The sequence below is a fragment of the Thalassophryne amazonica genome, chromosome 2, assembly GCF_902500255.1.
Source record: "Thalassophryne amazonica chromosome 2, fThaAma1.1, whole genome shotgun sequence".
Lineage (NCBI taxonomy): Eukaryota > Metazoa > Chordata > Actinopteri > Batrachoidiformes > Batrachoididae > Thalassophryne > Thalassophryne amazonica.
In genome coordinates, this window is record NC_047104.1 from 131,641,078 (window position 1) to 131,664,483 (window position 23,406).

The following is a 23,406-nucleotide window of genomic DNA, read 5'->3' on the forward strand; positions in this document are numbered from 1 at the left end:
TGTTTTGGCCTGATGCCACATTTCTATTGGACACACGAAGCTACATTACAATACGCAGCAACGTCACGGCATGCAGCATTGAAAGCTGGATTGGGTTGAACTCTGATTGCGGCGGCTTGATGACAAGTGGCAATGCGTGCTCCTGGCAAAGTGCTGGTTAGCTCGGTTTTTGATGCACCGTGGTGCAACGTATCTCATTGAAAATAATGGGTTTTAGAGTGTACATGTTTAACACCCTGATCACGCTCAGTGTGAAAGGCCTATTAGCCTTTCATGGATACTGCGTTTGTACCAAATCAAATATTGTGCCCAAGAACACACAATGCACAGGTACAAAATATGCTTCACCCACCCTGCGAGTTGCCAATGCCTAGGTGCATCATGGCGGCCGGTAGGTTTCCAGTGCTGCTGCCCCCACTGAGATTAGGGTATCCTGTATTGTCCTCAGGGTCCAAAGGTGTGGTGAGTGGTGGGGGAAAGGGCAGATTGCTGAGGTCAGGCAGGGAGCCGCTGGTATTTAATGAGCCCTGGTAATGGGACAGACTCAGGTTCTGCTCCGGAGATGGGAATATACTGTAGTAAAGATCGAGAGAAAACTGGTTTGATTCAGCAATGATGATGTGAATTTGTTTGACTCAAATTGCCTTTCCAATCTAACAGGATGTTACTCTGACTCCTATACACTTGTTCCAGCTTCTTTCTTCCACCGCCTTCATGATTTTCTCTGCTTTCCAAATCTGTTCATATGCTAACAACACACGAGCAACAACTGTGACTCATTGTTGACTGTCCTCACACAAACTGATGAGACAAACAATGAACAAATGCGAGCCAATGCACAAAAGGCAACAAAAGTCGAAGCCAGAGGCATTTCCATCACATGTTGCTGTTTGCTCCATTTTATAGTGAGTAAAATAAGTATCTGAACACCCTGCGGTTTTGCAAGTTCTCCCACTTTGAAATCATGGAGGGGTCTGAAATTTTCATTTTAGGTGCACGTCCACTGTGAGAGACATAATCCAAAAAAAAAAAAAAAAAAAATCTGGAAATCACAATGTATGATTTTTTTTTTTAATGAATGTATGAATTTATTTTTATGTTACTACTGCAAATAAGTATTTGAACACCTACCAACCAGCAAGAATTCTGGCTCACACAGACCTGTTAATTTTTCTTTAAGAAGCCCTCTTATTCTGCACTCTTTACCTGTATTAAATGCACCTCTTTGAACTTGTTACCTGTATAAAAGACACCTGTTCACACAATCAATCACACTCCAACCTGTCCACCATAGCCAAGACCAAAGAGCTGTCTAAGGACACCAGGTACAAAACTGTAGACCTGCACAAGGCTGGGATGGATTACAGGACAACAGGCAAGCAGCTTGGTAGAAGACAACAACTGTTATGATTATTTATTAGAAAGTGGAAGAAACACAAGATCTCCCTCGGTCTGGGATTCCATGCAAGCTCTCACTTTGTGGGGTAAGGATGATTCTGAGAAAGCTCAGAACTACACAGGAGGACCTGGTCAATGACCTGAAGAGAGCTGGGACCACAGTCACAAAGATTACATTAGTAACACATGATGCTGTCATGGTTTAAAATCCTGCAGGGCAGCAAGGTCCCCCTGCTCAAGCCAGCACATGTCCAGGCCCATTTGAAGTTCACCAGTGACCATCTGGATGATCCAGAGGAGGCATGGGAGAAGGTCATGTGGTCAGATGAGACCAGAATAGAGCTTTTTGGAATCAACTCCACTTACCATGTTTAGAGGATGAGAACAACCCCAAGAAAACCATCCCAACCGTGAAGCATGGGGGTGGAAACATCATACTCTGGGGGTGTTCTTCTGCAAAGGGGACAGGACGACTGCACCGTATTGAAGGGAGGATGGATGGGGTCATGTATTGCGAGATTTTGGCAAACAACCTCCTTCCCTCAGTAAGCGCACTGAAGATGGGTCATGGCTGGGTCATCCAGCGTGACAATGACCCCAAACACACAGCCAGGGCAACTAAGGAGGGGCTCCGTAAGAAGCATTTTAAGGTCCTGGAGTGGCCTGGCCAGTCTCCAGACCTGAACTCGATAGAAAATCTTTGGAGGGAGCTGAAACTCCAAACCTGAAAGATCTAGAGAAGATCTTTATGGAGGAGTGGACCAGTGTGTGCAAACCTGGTGAAAAACTACAGGAAACGTTTGACCTCTGTAATTGCAAACAAAGGCTACTGTAGCAAATATTAACACTGATTGTCACAGGTGTTGAAATACGTATTTGCAGCAGTAACATTCAAATAAATTATTAAAAAAAAAAATCATACATTGTGATTTCCGGATTTTTTTTTTTTTAGGTTATGTCTCTCACAGTGGACATGCCCTAAGATGAAAATTTCAGACCCCTCCATGATTTCTAAGTGGGAGAACTTGCAAAATTGCAGGGTGTTCAAATACTTATTTTCCTCACTGTATTATCATCTCTCTCTACATCTTATCACTATTTATTATAATCTATTTCCACAGACAATTAACCACCTTTATACAAACATGCTAAAATTGCCAGACATATAGTAAATTAACTTCTATTTCATAGCATATTTTAAGATAAACTCTTTAAGCATGTGCTGTTCTTCTTAGACTTACTTGATTCCAGGAACTTCACAGGATTTAGGCCTTGATGCTAGAGACTGGATCTAAAATAGAAAAAAAGGTCACTTAGCTGAGGTGAATGTGCAATTATATGATTAACTGGGGTCTCTGTGGCCACCGGGACAATGCAATTAGCAACAAGCAGGGATAGTTGGAATAAATGGGCCAACGGGACGAAGCACCCCCAATCTTTTACAAGATAAAATATTTTCGTGCTACCAAGTGCAGCAACAGCACCAAACAATCACAAGAAAAACACAGGATTGAATTAAATAGGCTTGGTTTTCCACAGCCCAAACTATCAAAAACCTCAGCTTTTGTTGATCTTCACAGTGTAGGATGTCATAGGTGTCTGGCATGCCTCCTTGATCTGATGAGCTTTTCGGCTGACTTCAATCAACCCCGAATTTTGTGAATGTGTGATGATGGCAAGTAATAGACAATAGCAAACAAGGTTGATTATTCTTTCTTCCAGCATTTAGTGAATGACAGCAGACAGACAGTTTTCTGACTGAAGATGGCTGCAGTATGAATGAGGATTATTAATTCATAACCAGTCATTTGTCCACCGAAGATAGAGTCCTTCCGGTATGTGTTATCTCGGAGGACTCTGGAGGCAGTTGCAAGGTATCGACGGGCCCGAAGGGCAGCAGCCTCTGCTCTGGAGGACGCAAAGCAGCAGGTGTGGAAGGAGTTGGGAGCAGCCATGGAGAAGGACGTTGGTCGGCACCAAGGTGGTCGGCACAGTCGGTCGGCACCAAGGTGGTTCTGGCGGACCGTGAGGCACCTCAGCAGCTGAAAACGGGGAACCACCCAAGCTGTCTACAGTAAGGATGGGACTCTACTGACCTCAAATGAGGATGTAATCCAACACTGGAAGGAACACTTTGAGGAACTCCTACATCAGAGATCCGTGCACAAAGGCTGAAGTTGCTGGGTGTGGAGGGACTGTCTTGGATGAGACGTCTCTTCAGCATTGCGTTGAGGTCTGGGACAGTGCCTAAGGAGTGGCAAATTGGGGTGGTGGTCCCCATATTTAAAAAGGGCGACCAGAGAGTGTGTGCCAACTGCAGGGGCATCACACTACTCAGCCTCCCTGGTAAAGTCTACTCCAGGGTGTTGGAAAGGAGGGTTCGGCCGATAATCGAACCTCCGATTGAAGAGGAACAATGCGGGTTCTGTCCTGGTTGTGGAACAACCAACCAGCTCTTCACTCTTACAAGGATCCTGGAAGGTGCCTGGGAGTAGGCCATCCAATCTACATGTGTTTTGTGGACTTGGAGAAGGTGTGTAATTTTAATGCCAAAATTATCAGGGGTGCCCAAAACTTCACATACAAAAGGTTTGGTCACCCCTGAAGACTTTATAAAACATTGATTGTTTGGATCAGCTATTTCAGTTAAATATATCATATAGCAGACAAACACAGTGATAATTGCGAAGTGAAATGAAGTTTATAGGATTTACAAAAAGTGTGCAATAATTCTTTAAAGAAAATTAGGCAGGTGCAAAAATTTGGGCAATAAAAAAAAAAAAAAAAAATCAATATTTAGCACATCCTCCTTTTTCAGAAATAACACCCTGTAAACGCTTCCTATAGCTGCTAATGAGAGTCTGGATTCTGGCTGAAGGCATTTTGGACCATTCTTTACAAAACACTTCCAGTTCAGTGAGGTTTGTTGGTTTCTGAGCATGGACAGCCCACTTAAAATCACACCACAGATTTTCAATAATATTCAGGTCTGGGGACTGAGATAGCCATTCCAGAACACTGTACTTGTTCCTTTGCATGAATGCCTTAGTAGATCTTGAGCTGTGTTTGGTGAAAGAGCCAGCCCCGACGCAACTTCAACTTTGCCACTGATTCATGAACATTGTTCTCAAGAATCTGCCGATATTGACTGGAATCCATGTGAATAGGCATGGGCCGGTATGAGATTTGGACGGTATGATAACCGTGGGCAAAAATACCACGGTTTCATGGTATTATGTATAGCTTTAAAATATGCTTTAATATTATGGCTATTTGCATATGAAGCATGCGTGATTCAGCCGCACTAATTGACATGATGTCTACCGCTACGAGCACTATACCACTGAAAACTTTAGAGAAAATACCAAAATAATAGTCACTCTTTTAGACACTCTTTTAGACCGGAGTGCCCTCTATAGTACGGGCAGAGCTGGAAGCTGATGGGGGATTTTCATCAGTTTTCCTTGTGGAAGTCACTGAGGTAGTCAAACAACTCAACAGTGGCAAGGCCCGGGGGTTGATGAGATCCATGCACCAAGCCTGAAGGTGTTGGGTGTGGAGGGACTGTCTTGGATGAGACGTCTCTTCAACATTCCGTTGAGGTCTGGGACAGTGCCTAAGAAGTGGCAAACTGGGGTGGTGGTCCCCATATTTAAAAAGGGCGACCAGAGAGTGTGTGCCAACTACAGGGGCATCACACTACTAAGCCTACAAAAATGTGCTTTAGCATACCTCAAGCAACTCTGTTTGTTGCGTGTACGCAGAAAAGGCTTCCTCTGAATTACAGCATCATACAGCATCTCTTTGTGCAAAGTGCACTATACGAGGTCTGCCCGTAAAGTATCGTACCTTTTTATTTTTTTCAAAAACTATATGGATTTCATTCATATGTTTTTACGTCAGACATGCTTGAACCCGCGTGCGCATGCGTGAGTTTTTCCACGCCTGTCGGTGACGTCATTCGCCTGTGAGCACGCCTTGTGGAAGGAGTGGTCCCGCCCCCTCGTCGGATTTTCATTGTCTGGAAATGGCGGAATGAAAAGGACTTTTTTTCCATCAGAATTTTTTCAGAAGCTGTTAGAGACTGGCACCTGGAAACCATTCGAAAAATTTATCTGGCTTTCAGTGAAAATTTTACGGGCTTCACAAGTTCTTTTATACTCACTCGACTGGTAAGCACTGAAAGCCGAGATAGACATGTCCCAACTTGTCCTATAACACGCCGAAACGGAGGTGTTCCTTTGTCTCGCTTCATCAGCGAATCGGTCGTGACGCGCGAAGCCTCCGCGCGGCTTTCCATGACAAAATCTCTTGTTAAAAGTGAAATCTGACGGAAAATGGCTGATGTCCAGGTCTTGTGATAACCAGAGAAAGAGCACACGACGGTCTCGTATCCACAGAGCCATCAGCTTAGAAATGATCCAGTGGTTTGTGCCGCATCGTCGCAGCTCGCAGCGCGGCGCACCGACCGTCCTTTAAAGGGGTCCTTAAACCTGTAGTTAAAGTCCTTATTCTCTGTGAAGCCCGTAAAATTTTCCCTGAAAGCCAGATAAATTTTTCGAATGGTTTCCAGGTGCCAGTCTCTAACAGCTTCTGAAAAAATTCTGATGGAAAAAAAGTCCTTTTCATTCCGCCATTTCCAGACAATGAAAATCCGATGAGGGGGCGGGACCACTCCTTCCACAAGGCGTGCTCACAGGTGAATGACATCACCGACAGGCGTGGAAAAACTCACGCATGCGCACGAGGGTTCAAGCATGTCTGACGTAAAAACATATGAATGAAATCCATATAGTTTTTGAAAAAAATAAAAAGGTACGATACTTTACGGACAGACCTCGTATAGCTGAACGATGCACAGAGACACTATCTGCGCAAGATCATGTTGTAGATCTTTGGAGCAGGTTTGTGGGTTGACTATGACTGTTCCCATCATCCTTCACTTCAGCTTTACTGAGATACTTCTTGGCCTGCCACTTCAGGCCTTAACTAGTACTGTGCCTGTGGTCTTCCATTCCCTCACTATATTCTTCACAGTGGAAACTGACAGCTGAAATCTCTGAGATAGCTTTTTGTATCCTTCCCCTAAACCATGATGTTGAACAATCTTTGTTTTCAGGTCATTTGAAAGTTGTTTAGAGGCTCCCATGTTGCCACTCATTAGAAAAGATGCAAAGAGGGGAAACATTTGCAAATGGCCACCTTAAATACTCTTTCTCATGATTGGATTCACTTGTGTAAGGAGGTCAAGGGTCAATGACCTTACCAAACCAATTTTGTGTTCCAATAATTAGTGCTAAATGTATTGAAATTAATAAAATGACAAGGGTGCCCAAATTTATGCACCTGCCTAATTTTAAATAGTTATTGCACACTTTCTGTAAATACTAGAAACTTCATTTCACTTCTCAAATATCAGTGTGTTTGTCTGCTATATATTTAACTGAAATTTCTGATCCACACAACCTATGATTTATAAAGGAAAATCATGAATATATATATATATATATGAGCAATTGAAATGGGCATGACTGCTAACTGTATTTTATCTCTGGAGGCAGACGATCAACCAAAGTACTGACATCATCATAATCACTGTATTTTTGCACTCACCCACCCAATGTGACCACCAGCTACCACTGGCAATAAGGCATCATTAACTGCATGCAAACAAAATGCCTTCTTTACATGGGCCTCGCTGAACAAGCACAGGCATGTTCCACTGTGTCAACATATCTATTTATACACATACATATCAGAATAACTACAAAATATCACGTTAAAAATTGACAACGTAGCCCAAAATAGTGAAATACTGAATATGCAGTATTTTTATGGTTTATGGTACTGATGTATATGTACCAGAACCATTGTGTGACAATTACTCCTAAGCATGCCCTGCTAAATGCATGAACTTTATCAACTGTATTGAGTTCTCTGGGGACCACAGTCGAATATTGTCTTGTTCTGAGTGGAAACTTTTTTTAATAAAAATATATAAAAATATAAAAGGGATCCCCTAAAGGGATGGTAAAAATGAGAAAATAAATACATTTATTAAAAGTAAGTCTAGGGTACGTAGATTAGACATTTATACAAAGTTGCCTGCAAATAATTTCTCCTGTGGAACTGTCATGGACATAATGCATCACTCAGACAGAGTGTAATAAATGAAGCCAACTCTCGGCCTTGAGTCTCACCTTCTTTGCCTCCCACAGCTGCTTGGGGAGGGGCTTGCTGACACCTATTAGACTCTCCTCATTTGGCAAGCTAGGGAAGGAGAAGACTGCAGACAGAAGACGAAATAAATCACACCTGTCGTCAGCAGACAAACTGATCAAATCCTCAATCATGGACTGGGACGAGTGTGACATCTTGATTATCAAAGAAAGGTGAAACTCACTATCTCCGGAGCCATCCACCTCAACCTCATTTGCACTTGCTGCATGCCAGCCTCCATGGGAAAGAAAACAAAACAGAGGAAAAGGAAAGGGAGATGGAGAAATTTTTGTAAAAGAAGAAAAACAAAGAATAACTTTAGAGGATAATCAACATTTACTGACAGTTGAGATTATTCTGCTATCTACAGCACAATAACTAGTCTATATGATAGAACAGGCCCTTTGAGATACACACCATAATTACTGCTCAGTTTCCTAAAGACAACAGCTGAGCATCTGGCATCATGTAATTAGTCACAAAGTGGAGGAAAGAAAAAAAGAGAGGCTCTGCGGGGGTTCACAGACAGAAAAGGTGACTGTGGAATTTTTGTTTTCCATGCCACAAATCAGAATCAGTAAAGCCTTTATTTGTCAAGTATCTACAAGAATACAAGGAATTTGACACTGGCCTGAACTGTACTCTCGCTGTACAAATATAGACTAAACACTAAATAATTCAATTGTTTATCAGTGCGATGGCGTGTGGAAAGAAACTGTTCCTGTCTCTGGTTGTTTTAACGTACAGAACTCTGTAACCTCGACCAGAGGGGAGGAGTTTAAACAGTGTGTGTCCAGGGTGTGAGGGGTCTGCAGAGATGTTACCAGCTCACTTCCTGGTCCTAGACCGGTTTAAGTCCTGGATGGAGGGCAGGCTGGCTCCAATTATTTTTTTTCTGCAGACCTGCCAGTTCGTTGGGAGTCTGTGCCTGTCATGGTTGGGGGCAGAGGGAAACCAAACAGGGATGGAGATGCACAGGACAGACTGGATGTGTAGAAGATGATGAGCAGTTCCTGGGGCAGGTTGAACTTCCTGAGCTGTTTGAGGAAGTACATTCTCTGCTGAGCCTTTTTCCTGATGGAGTCTGTGTGGCAGGTCCACTTCAGATCCAGTAGACACAGTGTTGTTGAGGATGGCCGGGGGGTGGGGGTAGTGATGGTGGGTTTCTCCTGAAGTCCACTATCACCTCCACAGTCTTGAGCAGGTTCAGCTCCAGTTTGTTCTGACTACAGCAGAGGACCAACTGTGTCACCTCCTGTCTGCATGCAGCCTCATCACCACCCTGGATGAGACCAATGATGCTGGTGTCCTCCGCAAAGTGTCTCTCTGTCTCTCTTTCGATCTCTATCTATATCTTCTCTCTCGATCTCTCTCTCTCTCTCTCTCTCTCTCAAATCAGCGAAGGATATGTACGTGGCTATTTAGTTTTTCTCCTGGCTTCTTAATTCTGTGTCCAACACTGTTTCCTATTTTTAGAAATCCAACTTTAATTTTCTCCTGTCTTCTTCAAGCCACAGTGCTTAGATTTAAACTCAGTTTCTCTTACGTTCATCTCTGATTCATCGCCGACCCATGCCATGCTCTCATTCTCTGTAAGGCCCCTTCATTTGCAACAATTTGGACAATGAGGCGATACATCAGTCTGGCATCACTTCATTTGCCTTTCAAAGGTACAGAGTTGCTGTTGCTCAGAGAAGGCGCAAATGGAATGGAAAGGGGGAAAACTGGGATGGAAAAAAATGGCTGGCCTTATGTTCTTTGCTGGATCCTTTACACTGAGAATGGTTCAAGAATACACACAGGATGGGTGGAAATCACTGTTGCTGCAGCACAGAACCAATCGTCGACCTATCGCCTGCTGTGTTTACTACGCTAGGTCTCCCCTGACTGATGCCTTTTTCCATTGACAGCATGACAGAAAAGACGAAACTAAAAAGACTAGAACTAAACTCTGCTACAACTGTTTCCACCACAGTGGCTTGTGACTCATAGCTTTAATCCCTATATTGCTGTAGGCAGTCCAAGATTTATCATTACTCAAAACCTATTAACATCTTGGTGCATCAACATCAACATGGCCCACCCCCAGGCATCACGGCCTCACTGCTCTCCTAGAAATGGCAATTAACGCTCAGCAATGAGTTCTAAGGCTCACGGAAAAGACCATAATGCCTTGTAGAAACACTTTCCACAATGACAGGCATCAAAAAGTATGATTCATGCTCTACACACCACAATACAAATGTACAAGTGAATAAACATATGTCTGTATTGTTCCAAATAGAATAGTCTTTATTGTCATTGTGGCAGTGGGGGGGGGGGGGGGGGGGGGGGCGGAACATTGGGAGTGCTCCCCAAAGAGCTACTGTATACCACTAAAAAACCAAGACATCTTATACACCTCAAAAAATTGTTTAAATATAAAATATGTACTGTATATTAATATATGCATGCATACTGTAAGCTATGGAGTAGTGCAAAAAATTTTGGAACATACACACACACACACACATATAATATATATATATATATATATATATACACACATATATATATATATATATAATATATATATATATATATATACACACACATACACACACACACACACACACACAAACAGTGGGGCAAAAAGTATTTAGTCAGTCCCTGATTGTGCAAGTTCTCCTATTTAGAAAGATAAGAGAGGTCTGTAATTTTCATCATAGGTAGACTTCAATATGAGAGACAAAATGAGAAAAAAAAAAAATCCAGGAAATCACATGTTGGATTTTAATTATTTATTGTAAATTATGGTGGAAAATAAGTATTTGGTCAATGATAAAAGTTCAACTCAATGTAAGTAAAGCCCCGTTTACACATAGACGGTAAGAGCTCCCGGAAGCGTCCCGGAAGAGTTTTTGGCCGTCTTAAGGATCCCACGCCGTTGTCAACGCCGGCACTCGGGGCGTGGCTTACTTCCGGCTTTACCGGGAGTCGTAGAAAAAATTATTCAACATGTCGAATAATTCCGGGAGCGCTCCCGGAGAATTCGCGTGACGACGGAGACAACGCGAACAACGGCGTTTGATATTTTTTAATCACCTTTTCATCCCACCCCTTCTTGTAGTGCCACAGTTTACACCGCCGTAATTGGCGGCCAGCGTTGTATCCCTAACCAACGGCGTGTAAAACGGCGATAGAGCCCACATCGGTGTCCTCAAGGGCGTTTTTAAACCGGCGCGACAGAGGCAGATAAAACAGCCCTGCTAGCGGACAGTAAGTCGTTCTAAACGCCACCTCCGGTTACGGTGTTCCAAACGGCCGATAGGCAGCGGTCAATATAAACGCTAGCGCGCTGCATGCAGGCCTCTCACTCGCGGCCAGCTCCAGATATTTTTGCAGAGAAGCTCCAGTATGCCTCCTAAAGAAACCTGGCAGCGGCAAGGACTACCAAGAGGTCTGGTTCAGAAGCAGAGGAGAGCCCTGTAGTGGAGACGAGCAACACGTTGAGGAGGGGGAAAGGAAAGGAGAATAAAGGCTGAGAGATGAGCTCCCTCCCCTGCAGTTGACAGCTGCTTCAGCCTATTATACTATGGGGGCGGTGCCTATATGCAAAGTTCCTGGAGTAACGCAGGATTTGCCATCGATAAATCCAGCGGTACACAGGGCATTATCGGCGGCAGCAGAACACCGCCGTTCTCGCGCGCGTCTTAACCTGCGATTGTAAAGGATAGAACTGGGTATTAACCCATGCTGCCTGACGTGTGCCGGATGCTACGGCGTCAAAATGGCGCTTTATTCGGCGGATTTAGCTACGTTTTATCTGTGCATTTGCGGCTAGTACGGCGCCCAAAACGCCGGCAAAATGCTTCGCCCCTTTCCACCGCAAAAACAGCCAGAACTACTGCGAACTTTGGTCTACGTACTGCCCACCGACAAAACCGTCTATGTGTAACCTGGGCTTAAGTCCCTTCAGCTGCTCCCTTGTTTTTATACTTGGGGTCGCCACAGCAAATACAAGGTGGATCTGCATGTTGAATTGGCACAAATTTTACGCCGGATACCCTTCCTGACGCAACTCCACATTACATGGAGAAATGTGGTAGGGGTGGGATTTGAACCGGGAACCTTCCGCACTGAAACCAAGTGCCTTAACCACTTGGCCACCACCCCTGAAAAGTTCAACTCAATACTTTGTAAAATAATCATTGTTGGCAATGACAGAGGTCAAACATTTCCTGTAAGTCTTCACCAGGTTTGCACACACTGTAGCTGGTATTTTGGCCCATTCCTCCATGCAGATCTCCTCTAGAGCAGTGATGTTTTGGAGCTGTCGCTGGGCAACATGGACTTTCAACTCCCTCAACAAATTTTCTATGGGGTTGAGGTCTGGAGACTGGCTTGGCCACTCCAGGACCTTGATATGCTTTTTACGGAGCCACTCCTTCGTTGCCCGAGCAGTGTGTTTGGGATCATTGTCATGCTGGAAGACCCAGCCACGTTGCATCTTCAATGCACTCACTGATGGAAGGAGGTTTTGGTTTAAAATCTCATGATACATGGCCATGTTCATTCTTCCATTAACATGGATCAGTCGTCCTGTCCCCTTTGCAGAAAAACAGCCCCAAAGCATGATGTTTCCTCCCCCATCCTTCACAGCAGATATGGTGTTCTTGGAATGCAACTCAGCATTCTTCTTCCTCCAAACACGATGAGTTGAGTTTTTACCAAAATGTTCTATTTTGGTTTCATCTGATCACATGATATTCTTCCAATCCTCTTCTGGATCATCCATATGCTCTCTGGTAAACTTCAGACGGGCCTGGACATTAAGCAGGGGGACACGCCTGGCACTGCAGGATTTGAGTCCCTCCCTGCATAGTGTGTAGCCTTTGTTACTTTGGTCCCAGCTCTCTGCAGGTCATTCATCAGGTCCCTCCGTGTAGTTCTGGGATTTTTGTTCACCATTCTCATGATCATTTTGAACCCACGGGATGAGATCTTGTGTGGAGCCCCAGATCGAGGGAGATCATCAATGGTCTTGTATGTCTTCCATTTTCTTACAATTGCTCCTACAGTTGATTTATTCACACCAACCAACCTGCTTGACTATTGTAGATTCACTCTTCCCAGCCTGGTGCACATCTACAATGTTCTTTCTTCCTGGTGTCCTTCAACAGCTCCTTGGTCTTGGCCATGGTTGAGTTTGGAGTCTGACTGTTTGAGGCTGTGGATAGGTGTCTTTTACAGAGATAACGAGTTCAAACAGGTGCCATTAATACAGGTAACAAGTGGAGGACAGAAGAGCTTCTTAAAGAAGAACTTACAGGTCTGTGAGAGCCAGAAATCTTGCTTGTTTGTGGGTGACCAAATACTTATTTTCGACCATGGTTTACAATTAAATTCTTTAAAAATCCTACAATGTGATTTCCTGGACTTTTTTTCTCATTTTGTCTCTCACAGTTGAAGTGTACCTATGTTGACAATTACAGACCTCTCTCATCTTTCTAAGTAGGAGGACTTGCACAATCAGGGGCTGAGTAAATACTTTTTTACCCCACTGTATGTATATATCTATATCATCATTATGGGATATTGTGTGTAGAATTTTGAGGGGGGAAAATTAATTTCATCCATTTAGGACTAAGGCTGTAACAACATGTGGAATAAATGAAGTACTGTGAATACTTACCACATGCACTGTATGTGAATCTTTTAGTAAACTACAAATTGCATATACTGCACAATTCCCTACGGGTAGTTCAGCTAACATTTAGGAAAGACATTAATAAAGTCATACAGGCTGGTCCATAAGGAACTGGACAGTGACAATTTCTGTAATTGTGTCTGTGTTCAACATCACAATGGAGTTTAAATGAAACATGTACTGACAGTGTGCGCAGACTGATAGCAAACCTTTAACAATCAGCCATTTTCATATATAGTGCTTCAATTTTCAGAGTTCATTATTAACATCTAAGGATTAGATAAGGATTAGTTTTAATACAACCCCTGGCAAAAATTATGGAATCACCGGCCTCGGAGGATGTTCATTCAGTTACCGCAGTAACCGTTACTGCCACAATCTTTTTTTCTTGATTTCTTATAGTGTTTCTTAAAGCCAGAAAGTTGCCATTTGAAATGACTTTAGTTTTGTGTCATGTCTGTGATCTGCTTTTTTCTACAAAATTAAACAACTGAATGAACATCATCCGAGGCCGGTGATTCCATAATTTTTGCAAGGGGTTGTACAAGTCATCACTTTTACAAACAGTTTTCTTTAGACACTGAATATGCCTTGGAGTTAAAGGACATGTTATTTAACATGCTGGTTAACAACACAACATCAAAGTATTCAAGATTGTAAATCTATCTGCGCTCATGCGGTGATAATTAGTGGTCCCTTATGTATTTTACTGCTAATTATTCCTCCATTCCGATGGCCAACAGAGTGAAACAAACGCTGCTACATTCGATAACAAACCTTATGAACTTTCATTCGAAAGTGATGGCTTGGATTTACAGAGCAGACGACAGAGATACACAGAGAGAAGATGACACACTTCACCCCAATACTCTTCATTTTTTCAATCTGTCAGATTTTGGAATCTAATGTGTGGTGACACTGCTGTTTGTGTTGCATGAAGCTATTTTACTGCCACAAGGAACACGCACGTGGAATGTCTCCACGATGCTGTTTTTACAGGCTGCCTGAACACACAGACGTATTTCTTAAATTGGAAAAAGTCAGAATACGTCATTTTCAGGAGATAACAGACTTTCTATCTAACATACGAGAATTGTACGAGAAGTTTAAGAGCTGGCAGCGGAGCTGCAGTTGAACATTATTCTCCAGCTGGCGAGCCAAGCATGATGACTTATCGTGGACCTGGACATTGTGTTCCGTCTGCCGGTTGCGCGCAATCAGTGTGTGACGACTTTGTTGGTGGAGTGGACTTTACATATTTAAACTTGAAAATCATTCTATAAGTGGGTGAGTGCCCTGTTCAGTATTTTCCTTTTACATTTTGTTCTCCTCAGAGGAGCTGGGAAACTTGATTTTTTTTTTTTTTTTTTGGTTTTACTTTGAGAGAGCCTGTTGGATTTTGGGTCTTGATGTGTGTGTGGAGCGGCATGCTGTTTTATCGTACATGCGAACCTCTCTGCTGATTTTCAGACTGACTGTCACACAGACGTATTTCTTAGAGTTTTCACAGTAATATTGATGACAACACTTATGTGTGCACAAAGTTGAGGTTTTAGCAGAGACTGTTTTTAACAGGCTGCGTTTTACACTAATGGCCATGCACGTGCACTAAGTCTTCTCACAGTGGAGAGTGGCTGCTGCTTTTTCCGTGACTGCATCAAAATGAACAGTTATCACTTCAATGAGTCATCATAACAACATTACACTTAAGTAAACTTTGCAATCAATATGCGGCTCTGTTCTTATTGTTAGCAGCTACATTCCATTCAAGCGCACTGTAACTTTTTCCTCAAAGCTACATCAATGCCATTGGAAACACATGGAAAAATGAGTGCTCATGAGTACTTTGTTTTCAGCAGTCTCCGTAGGTGCTTGTTACGAATGCCGTATACTTTGAAACCGGTCAGGGAAGTGCACCAAGTAATCCCGGATTGGATGGTCACTAACAGCCTAAATCTAAATTGTTATGATTTTGGTGTGACAGGTCCTTTAATGCTCAAATAAACTGGAGAAGTATTTGTGCATTACATTTTGGTCAACCTTGGCCCAACAATTTGTGCTGACAAGCCATCACAAGCTCTTTTGATCCTACTGACCTTTTTTATTCTTAATGCATTTTAAATCAGGTTTGACAGCATTTCTCAGAATCTTTCACATAATTCTGCTGTGACACATAAGAACACTGTGCCCTTGTAATATTGGATGTTTTTGTATCTTTTGAATGAATATCACTGAATGGGAGACCTAGGGAAGTGGGCGGGCAGATCTGAGTGGTTTTCATCCTACCTCTAACACAGGCATTCTACTGCCTTCTGGCAAAATTAACATTGCATATCACTTTTTCTGTCAGTCCAACATAAACCTGCGAACAGTGAAGAAACAGTAAAAAGGTGTTCCATGCATAGTTTCTCCGAGGACAAAAGTCACTAAAACTTAATTCTCCAAGTTGTTATGGGTGCCTTTTATTTGTGCCTTCCCTCATTCGTCCTCATGCATGGTTACTTTTTTTTTTTTTTTTTAGGATGACCTGCTCTAAGCAGACTTACTGTAACGTATAATATGCTTTCTTTGGCTCGATAGTTGCAACTCACGTCTTTTCATGATGCTTCAATAGTAAATACTGTAGGCATTTGACAATGAGTTTACTCTATGGCAATATAACGTGAAGCTTTAGAATCAGCAAAAAATGTGGATCTTTCGTGTTCATTATATTTTTATGTGAATTTTTGAAAACCCAGTCTCTCCCCCAAGCGAGTACACATAACCCTTGTCGGGAAACACTGGTGTAGATCACTGGTTATTGCTAGTAGTGACAAAGTACTCTGAGCTGCTGTTCTTGTTTGCACTGTATGCTGTACATTGGTGAAAGAGCACAATCAACATATTTTTTCGGTGCTGTTTTTTCCCCATTCCTTTTTTGTTTTTTTTGCTGCAGGATGAAACCATAATCAACTAACTAATGCTTACATAAGCTTCGAACTGAAGACAGTCCTTGGCATTTGAAAGTAAATTCTTGTTCATGTTCTGAAGACACTGTATCCTAGTGTGCCTAGATAGAGAGCGTGGCAACATGACCAGTCGGGTGGGGGGAATCGCTCACGTGACTCATGGTGCCATCTTGGGTTCAAAATAGCATTCACTGTTAATCTATGTGCATGTAAATCCATCTTATTTATTTGCTGAAAATGCCGGGTTGTTGTGCATTTGGAGGCACAAATAGTCACAGCAAGGGCTTCAAGATGTACAGATTCCCTTCAGATCCGAACATTAGAAAAATTTTGGAAAATAAAGCCAGCCGTGTGGGATGGAAGTCGACTTGATCGTCAAAGTTTTGAGAGGTTAATTTATTGTTCAGACCCATGTACAGTAAAACTCACCTAAAACATCATTGTATAAACCAGATATTTGCAGTCACTGAACAAAAAAGTCCCCAAATTTTTGTATTGTTTTCCATGTAAAAATAAATAGCGTATATAACGGATTTTGTACAACAGATTTTCACTCACATCAGATAAAATGTCCCATCCGATCGCAGTGTATTTCCATTAAAACCCCTCATGTGGGACCTGAGTTGTTTCTGTAATTAAAAGTCCAACTGTTTTTTTTCACACCGTGCTCAGACTTGAAGCACGTCAGGCTCAGCTGCCTGACGTGCACCTGTTAAACCAGACACAGCAAAAGGCTGTGATTTGACACTTGAACTAAGCATTTAAAGATGAGTGTATTTTGACCTGGTGGTTACATACATATCGCTCACATCGGATTGCAATGTAGTTCCATTAAAAACCATGAGCAGTCTGCAGAGGTACAAATTAAAGTTCAACGCTCTAACACTGACCGATTTGAGGAAAGTGGGACCGGAGTTATTTCTGTGATTAAACGACTGACCGTTTATTTTTTCCAAACAGTGTTCGGAATGGGACCTGAAGCTTGATGTGCACCTGTTAAATCAAACACAGCTGGCTGTGATATGACACTTTTCTGCTTTCAATCATTCGTCTGCCATCAGATTATAATAGTTTTCACAGTGCGCATGTACAAAAAAAGCTTGTTGGGGGTCAAATTAGTCCAGAATACAGTATAAACCAGAGTCAGACATCTTTAAAACTGCCACGCACATCACGGACCCGGAGTTACAGAGCTGCAGAAGCATAAATCAGGCTTTAAATTAATTAAATAAAAACAACATAAATTTATGTACATTTGACAGCTTAGCTATTTTTATATTTATTTTGATAGCACCTGTACCTGGATGTGTTGCTGTATGTGGTTAAATTATTTTAAAAAAAAAAGTTGAAATACTAAATAATCCACTGGCTGAGGGGGTCCCCGTGGCCATAAGATGTCCCCCAAATTTTTCTTCGTATCTTTAAACTTGACCATTAGACATATCAAAAATGGCTGGTTAGACTTTTGCTACCCTGGTAGCAAGCAAGGAAATTACGTAATCAGCCACGCCCACTTTCGGCTTCTGTAGCTGTATTATTCAGGGGGTTAAGGGAAACATAAATTAGAATATCTTGAGATTTACAAATCACATAACCAAAGTACCTCAAAATGTTGTATTTGAGTCCTCTTATAATTGTGCAGTTTATTATGCAAATTTATATGCGATTATGGTCCTTGGGGTCAAAAATAACAAGAAACTGGCACAATCTAAGTACGGTAAGTAATACAAAGGGAAAGTGTGCTTTACTCGTATACTTGGAGAAGTTACCTCCTAACTGTTTATGTCTGATTTTAGAAAATAGTGTTAAAGCTTTTAGGCTCATTTGTGTTATATAACACAAAGTGAACAATAATCAAAACGTTAACAAACCCAAAGAGTAATCCATATGGCCTCAGTAAATAGCTACATGATTTTATGCTGGTTTCTTCAGCATATTTTTTTTAATAATTCAAGAGTGTAACTGTTGCGCTTGTTCATCTAAGTTGTCAGTTTAGCAAGAGATGAACAGATTTAAGTTGTCAGTCTTACATCCGCTCATGAACATTAACCCTTTAACCCCTTGCACCTCTTTCCATGTTGCCAACAATCAAACGCATACATATAATAACGTTTCATAGATTTCTCCTGATTGATGATCATGTTTCATGAATGGCATTATGCTTGATATCGAGTAAATGTAGACAAGAACGCGGTAAAGCTCAGCAATATACCCAAACTTTTCATCAAATTGTACCAGAGGGGTTTCGACATTGCTCAGGTTCATCAACCGGCTGGGCACTTGGCTGATTACATAATTTTCTCGTTTGCTACCAGGGTAGCAAAAGTCTAACCAGCCGTTTTTGATATGTTTAATGGTCTAGTTTAAAGATATGAAGAAAAATTTATGGGGCATTTTATGGCCACAGGATTCCCCTCAGCCAGTGGACTAAAAGAGTCATTCAGTAGTTCAGTGCAGTTGGGCACAATATGGCGCCATGTTCTGAGTTGACGCCGCTCTCTCAATTTAGGCCACACTACTGTATCTGAATCATTAGGCCTGTCACATGAATAAATTTTGCTGGATGATATGTGTTCAACATTACCGCCTGCTTCATTTTCATGCCATAGATATAATGATAATATTGCATAAAAATGCGAAGACATCATTTTAAAGAGCAATGACTTTTAATTCTCAAGAACATTCAACATTGGAATTGAAATGTGAAACAAATAAATATCCTAAATCGCTCACTCATCTTCAACCACTTAAACAAAAAAGCCACAGGTGGGAATTGATCCCATGACCTTCCCGCTGTGAGGCAACAGTGCTAATCACGAGACCACTGTGCTGCCAAAAATCCTAAATCAGTGATTCATATTTCAAATGGATGGTGTGGGATAATGGCTCCTCAGTGTCAGGCCACTTTCTGCATATGATGGGCCATTTTCAGACATCAGTGGGTCTATGCAAAGTGGAGTAAAATAAAACAATTCATGATTTGTCATTTTCCAAGCTATTTTAGAAAGCCATAACTTGAGCCAATCTAAGTAAAAGTTGAATATGGTGCAAATTTCAATATTCTGGGTTACATTTCATGTCAGCTGATGTTATGCATAGGTCATAAGTAATGTTTAAAGGTTAAAAATATTAATATTGGATGGATGTAATGTTTACACCTGTGTTCAAAACTTACAGTAGCTTTAATCAAGTGAGCAGCAGAGAGCCATCGGGGAATGGAAGCACAGTGAGACAAAGTCCAATATCGTAAACTTTTTCCATTAAACATTTTTTTAATTAGATTGCATCTCGTTCGACTGGATGAATTTACTGTGCAGTGAGGTACGCGGAGGCTTTTTTGTCACGGCCAGACTGCCTTCAATATTTTGCCAATTTTAAGTTTGACTTGTGCACAATGGTGCAAACTCTCACTCTGTACAGATTTAAAGTCATCGTAGTTAGCGACGCTATTTCAGCATCCATCCCATCTGTGAAATCATACACCAATTCACAGAAAATGTCAACCATTTAATTAGGTGTCTGTTCTAAACTAGCATGCAGCGCAGACTGATTTCAATGACTGATTCAACACAAATGTGGATTGGTACATGCTGGTTTTTACGTTCATATGCAGGAAGAAAAAAATAATTTAGCCACTTCTATAGATCCTTCTGAACTTTCTGGATAGAATAACAGTTCTTTAATGGGCTGACTTGCTGCTGCAAACAAGAGAGCGGGTGGCCCCCGCCTCCTACAGGACAGGAATAGAAGAGATAGCAGCGAGATTCAATTAAATGTTTGTGACTTATGGCAACAAATGTGGATGTAAAGTGCGATAAGCTGAGGCCAGAAAAATGACCGTGTTCACCTTTATATGTGGAAAGGTGAGTCAGCATAGTACTTATTGTGACTGGCCTAACCTCAGCACGGCATCGAGCTGTGCACCACGATGGATGCAAATGCTATTTAAAGCTGTAACTCTGCTGAGAAACACTTTTGTTTATATTGGGTGAAATGGTCCATCTATTCTACACAGTCATTAATACATTATTTATTCAGGAAAAAGGAACGAAAAAAGAAATCAGACATCTGTAGCAGCTGTAGATCGATAAAACTCAGTGACCAGTATAAGCCCCGCGGTGCGGTATCAAAAAAAAACCAGATGCCTAGAACTAAACAGATGTCTAGTTCTTCCTGCTCGCATCACCAGGCTCAACGCCCCCCTCTGTCCCTCCCTCCTCCGCACGTGCACACTCATCTTGTTTCAACAAAGAAGTTCACTTCGGTACAATGGCAGAGGGAATACAGCCGAAACTACCACTTCCACCGTTACATCTAACGGCTCACCCGATACAAAGCCAAGGAAAAGAAAGCCGGAGGCAGAAAAGGCTCGGGATAAAGCAAGAGGTCAGGCGAGAGTCAACATCGGTGCTGCATTTTCTCTGTGGAAACAAACTGAGGCATCTGAAGGGTCTGAAAGTGACACAGAGGTTGCTCTCTTTCTGTTGGACAGGTAATTACTAGGGATGAGCGAGTACACCACTATCTGTATCTGTACTCGTAGTGGGCGTGGCCTAAGGCCGGAAGTGGGCGTGGTTTAACCCAACATGGCTAGGGCTTAAATCAGTACATTATTTTAAGTCTGAAATTGATATGGATTGATCAGAAGTTGCTATATTTATTGTTTATTTGAAAACTAGAGAACAGACTCAAAATTGAGATTCAAATCAATGTTTTTGATCACAAACGTAAGAACTATTTACATCAGTTTTTTTTTTTATAAACTCAGAACATGAATATGTTTTGATCAAAACAGTAAAGTAACTATTTTACAGAACAAGTTTTTTTTATAAACTCAGAACAAGAATATTCTTAAGTGCATGAATGAATAACAGAACAGCTTCAGAATTGACATCAATGTCGTAGGAAATTATGAACTACTAAGTATGCATGAACAAGAGTTGTCACACTCAACACAACTTTCTTTTTTAATTTTATGACCAAAATATGATTTCTTAAAAATTATTTATTTATTTTTACTACCTAACGTTCTTGGGATTTTTTTCCACACAAAGTTAAACAATATTGATTAAGGTGTGTCTGTGTGTGCAAGACTGTGTGTGCATGTGTGTGTGACTGAGTGACTATGTGAGAGGGAGAGATAGGTTGTTCGACTGACCAATTTATTTTTTTGAACTGCAGAGAGAAAGTGTCAGATATATTTTTTTGAACTGCAGAGAGAAAGTGTCAGATACTGCATGCAGCCATATACAATAAAAATATTAATATAGGCCACTTTGTGTGTTCAGCTATATGTGTGTATGTGTGTAATTGGTCTGTAAGACTGTTATTTTTAATGATCTGTGTGAACTTGGTGATTCATGCAAACATCCAGTGAGAGCAAACAGAGAAATACTATGTCAGCCTTGTTCACTGTGTTCTTCTCAAAAGCACCACGTTCAGTCGGAAGCAGTTTTCCAACTGACTTCATATCACAGCCAAAGTAAGAGCAAGCAAACCGGGTAAAAAAAAACAAAAAAAAAACGACCGGAGTGGAGGCAGTGACCGACGCGACATGAGCTGTTTTCAGCTCTGTCTTGTCAAATGCACGATACAAAACAAGTTCACCAAGTAACTTTAAATAATATACAAACCGAAAAAGAGGTGAGCTGAAGAGAGCACAGCACGGAAGCCAAGCACAGAGAGAGATCCTGTGTGAGAGAGAGAGAGAGAGAGGAGAGAGAGCGAGAGGAGAGAGAGCGAGAGGAGAGAGAGCGAGAGAGAGAGAGGAGAGAGAGCGAGAGGAGAGAGAGGAGAGCGAGAGGAGAGAGAGAGAGAGAGGCTGCAGACAGCCGTATCTGTGTAGGGAGGGACGTGGCGCTTTGTGTGACTGGCCAATCACAGAGCATGAAGACAGTCAGTTAGCCAATGAGAATCTTCCTTCAGCACGAGCACAGATATTATTGTTGTTGTTCATTCTGCTGCTCCCAGTTTTTTTTTTTTTTTTTTTTTTTTTCTCGGAGTCGCCCCAGTGGATACAGCCAGATCCGCATTGGTAACTGGCACAAGTTTTACGCCGGATGCCCTTCCTGACGCAACTCCAGTTTTTACCTGGAGAAACACACACAGCGCTGGTGTTCTAAAGAGGTCTCCAGTCCAAGTACTAACCAGAGCCTGCTCTGCTTAGCTTCTGAGATCTGACGGGCTCAGGCTTACACAGAGCAGACCAATGAGTTTTATTCGGATCATGCTCGTACTCGTCAAAAATGCTTTATCCGTACCAGATACTCATCTGAAACTAGTATCCGGCTTAACCCTAGTAATTACTTTTGCTTCGGGGGATTTGTTATTTTCATGTAAGATTTTCCAACTTGGCTACTTTTGTAGCTCGTATTAGCCCAAAAGCTAACGTAGCTTCTCTGTATGTTATTTTAGCCATGACAAAGATCCAACTAACCTTGACCACCGTCAAAACACAAATTGCTGAGACCTGTTCAAGTTTGTGGGGGCGTGGCTTGGACGGAGCACTGACGGGGAAGGGGGTGGAACCTACTTTAAATCTTCCTAGCTCTCCAGGACTACCAACTCTAGCTTTAAATATGAGGCAAGATTGCAAATATTCATCAAGGCCCAAGATGTCTTATCTCATTTGAAGGGTTTGGGCAGCAATGTTTTATGATTTGTTCAAAACTACTTTTTTGCATTTAATTTTGTATGAAAGGCAAAACTTTTGCATTATAGTGTGTGAGTGTGTATTTCTCTCACCATTGCGCTGGGGAGGACCTCGACCCAACTGCTGATTCGTGCCAAAGGGGTCTTGTGGGTTCGGGTTCATAGCACTCGTGTGAAGCGCAGAGTCTGAGTTGGTTCTGTGTAGGAGGAAGAACACAGTGTTATAGAACCATGTGCCGAGGCAGATTACTCCTCAGGGCTGTGGAGGTCAGTGAATCATTCTGGTTTGTGCTCTGCCTCCACAGAGGCTGCATTCAGGGGCTGACTGACTATGATCTCAACCTTAGCTAAGTATCCCTGTGACCAAAGATGTAGTTCATGAATAAATAATGCGCATACATGCTTCCACAGTGGAATAAAACAGAGAATCTTATGAATGTAAACCTGAAAGAAGAAGAAAGAAAGAAGAAATAAAGAACAGGATGATACAAATTAACCTGT

At 41.9% G+C, this 23,406-nt stretch overlaps 1 protein-coding gene across 4 annotated transcripts in view; it reads right to left on the reverse strand.

Moving 5' to 3' along the window:
• crtc3 (CREB regulated transcription coactivator 3) overlaps positions 1 to 23,406 on the reverse strand; it is a 129,709-nt gene that overhangs the window by 11,865 nt on the left and 94,438 nt on the right. For 2 of the 4 annotated variants that reach the window (XM_034193439.1, XM_034193426.1), the window contains 5 exons: positions 22,999 to 23,102; positions 7,802 to 7,840; positions 7,599 to 7,684; positions 2,640 to 2,689; positions 353 to 573 (listed from right to left, as the gene is read on the reverse strand). In XM_034193439.1, the coding sequence (XP_034049330.1) occupies positions 353 to 573; positions 2,640 to 2,689; positions 7,599 to 7,684; positions 7,802 to 7,840; positions 22,999 to 23,102 (500 nt within the window). Of the gene's footprint in view, positions 1 to 352; positions 574 to 2,639; positions 2,690 to 7,598; positions 7,685 to 7,801; positions 7,853 to 22,998; positions 23,103 to 23,406 lie in introns of all 4 variants that reach the window. The other 2 variants (XM_034193433.1, XM_034193422.1) reach the window with 1 other exon arrangement.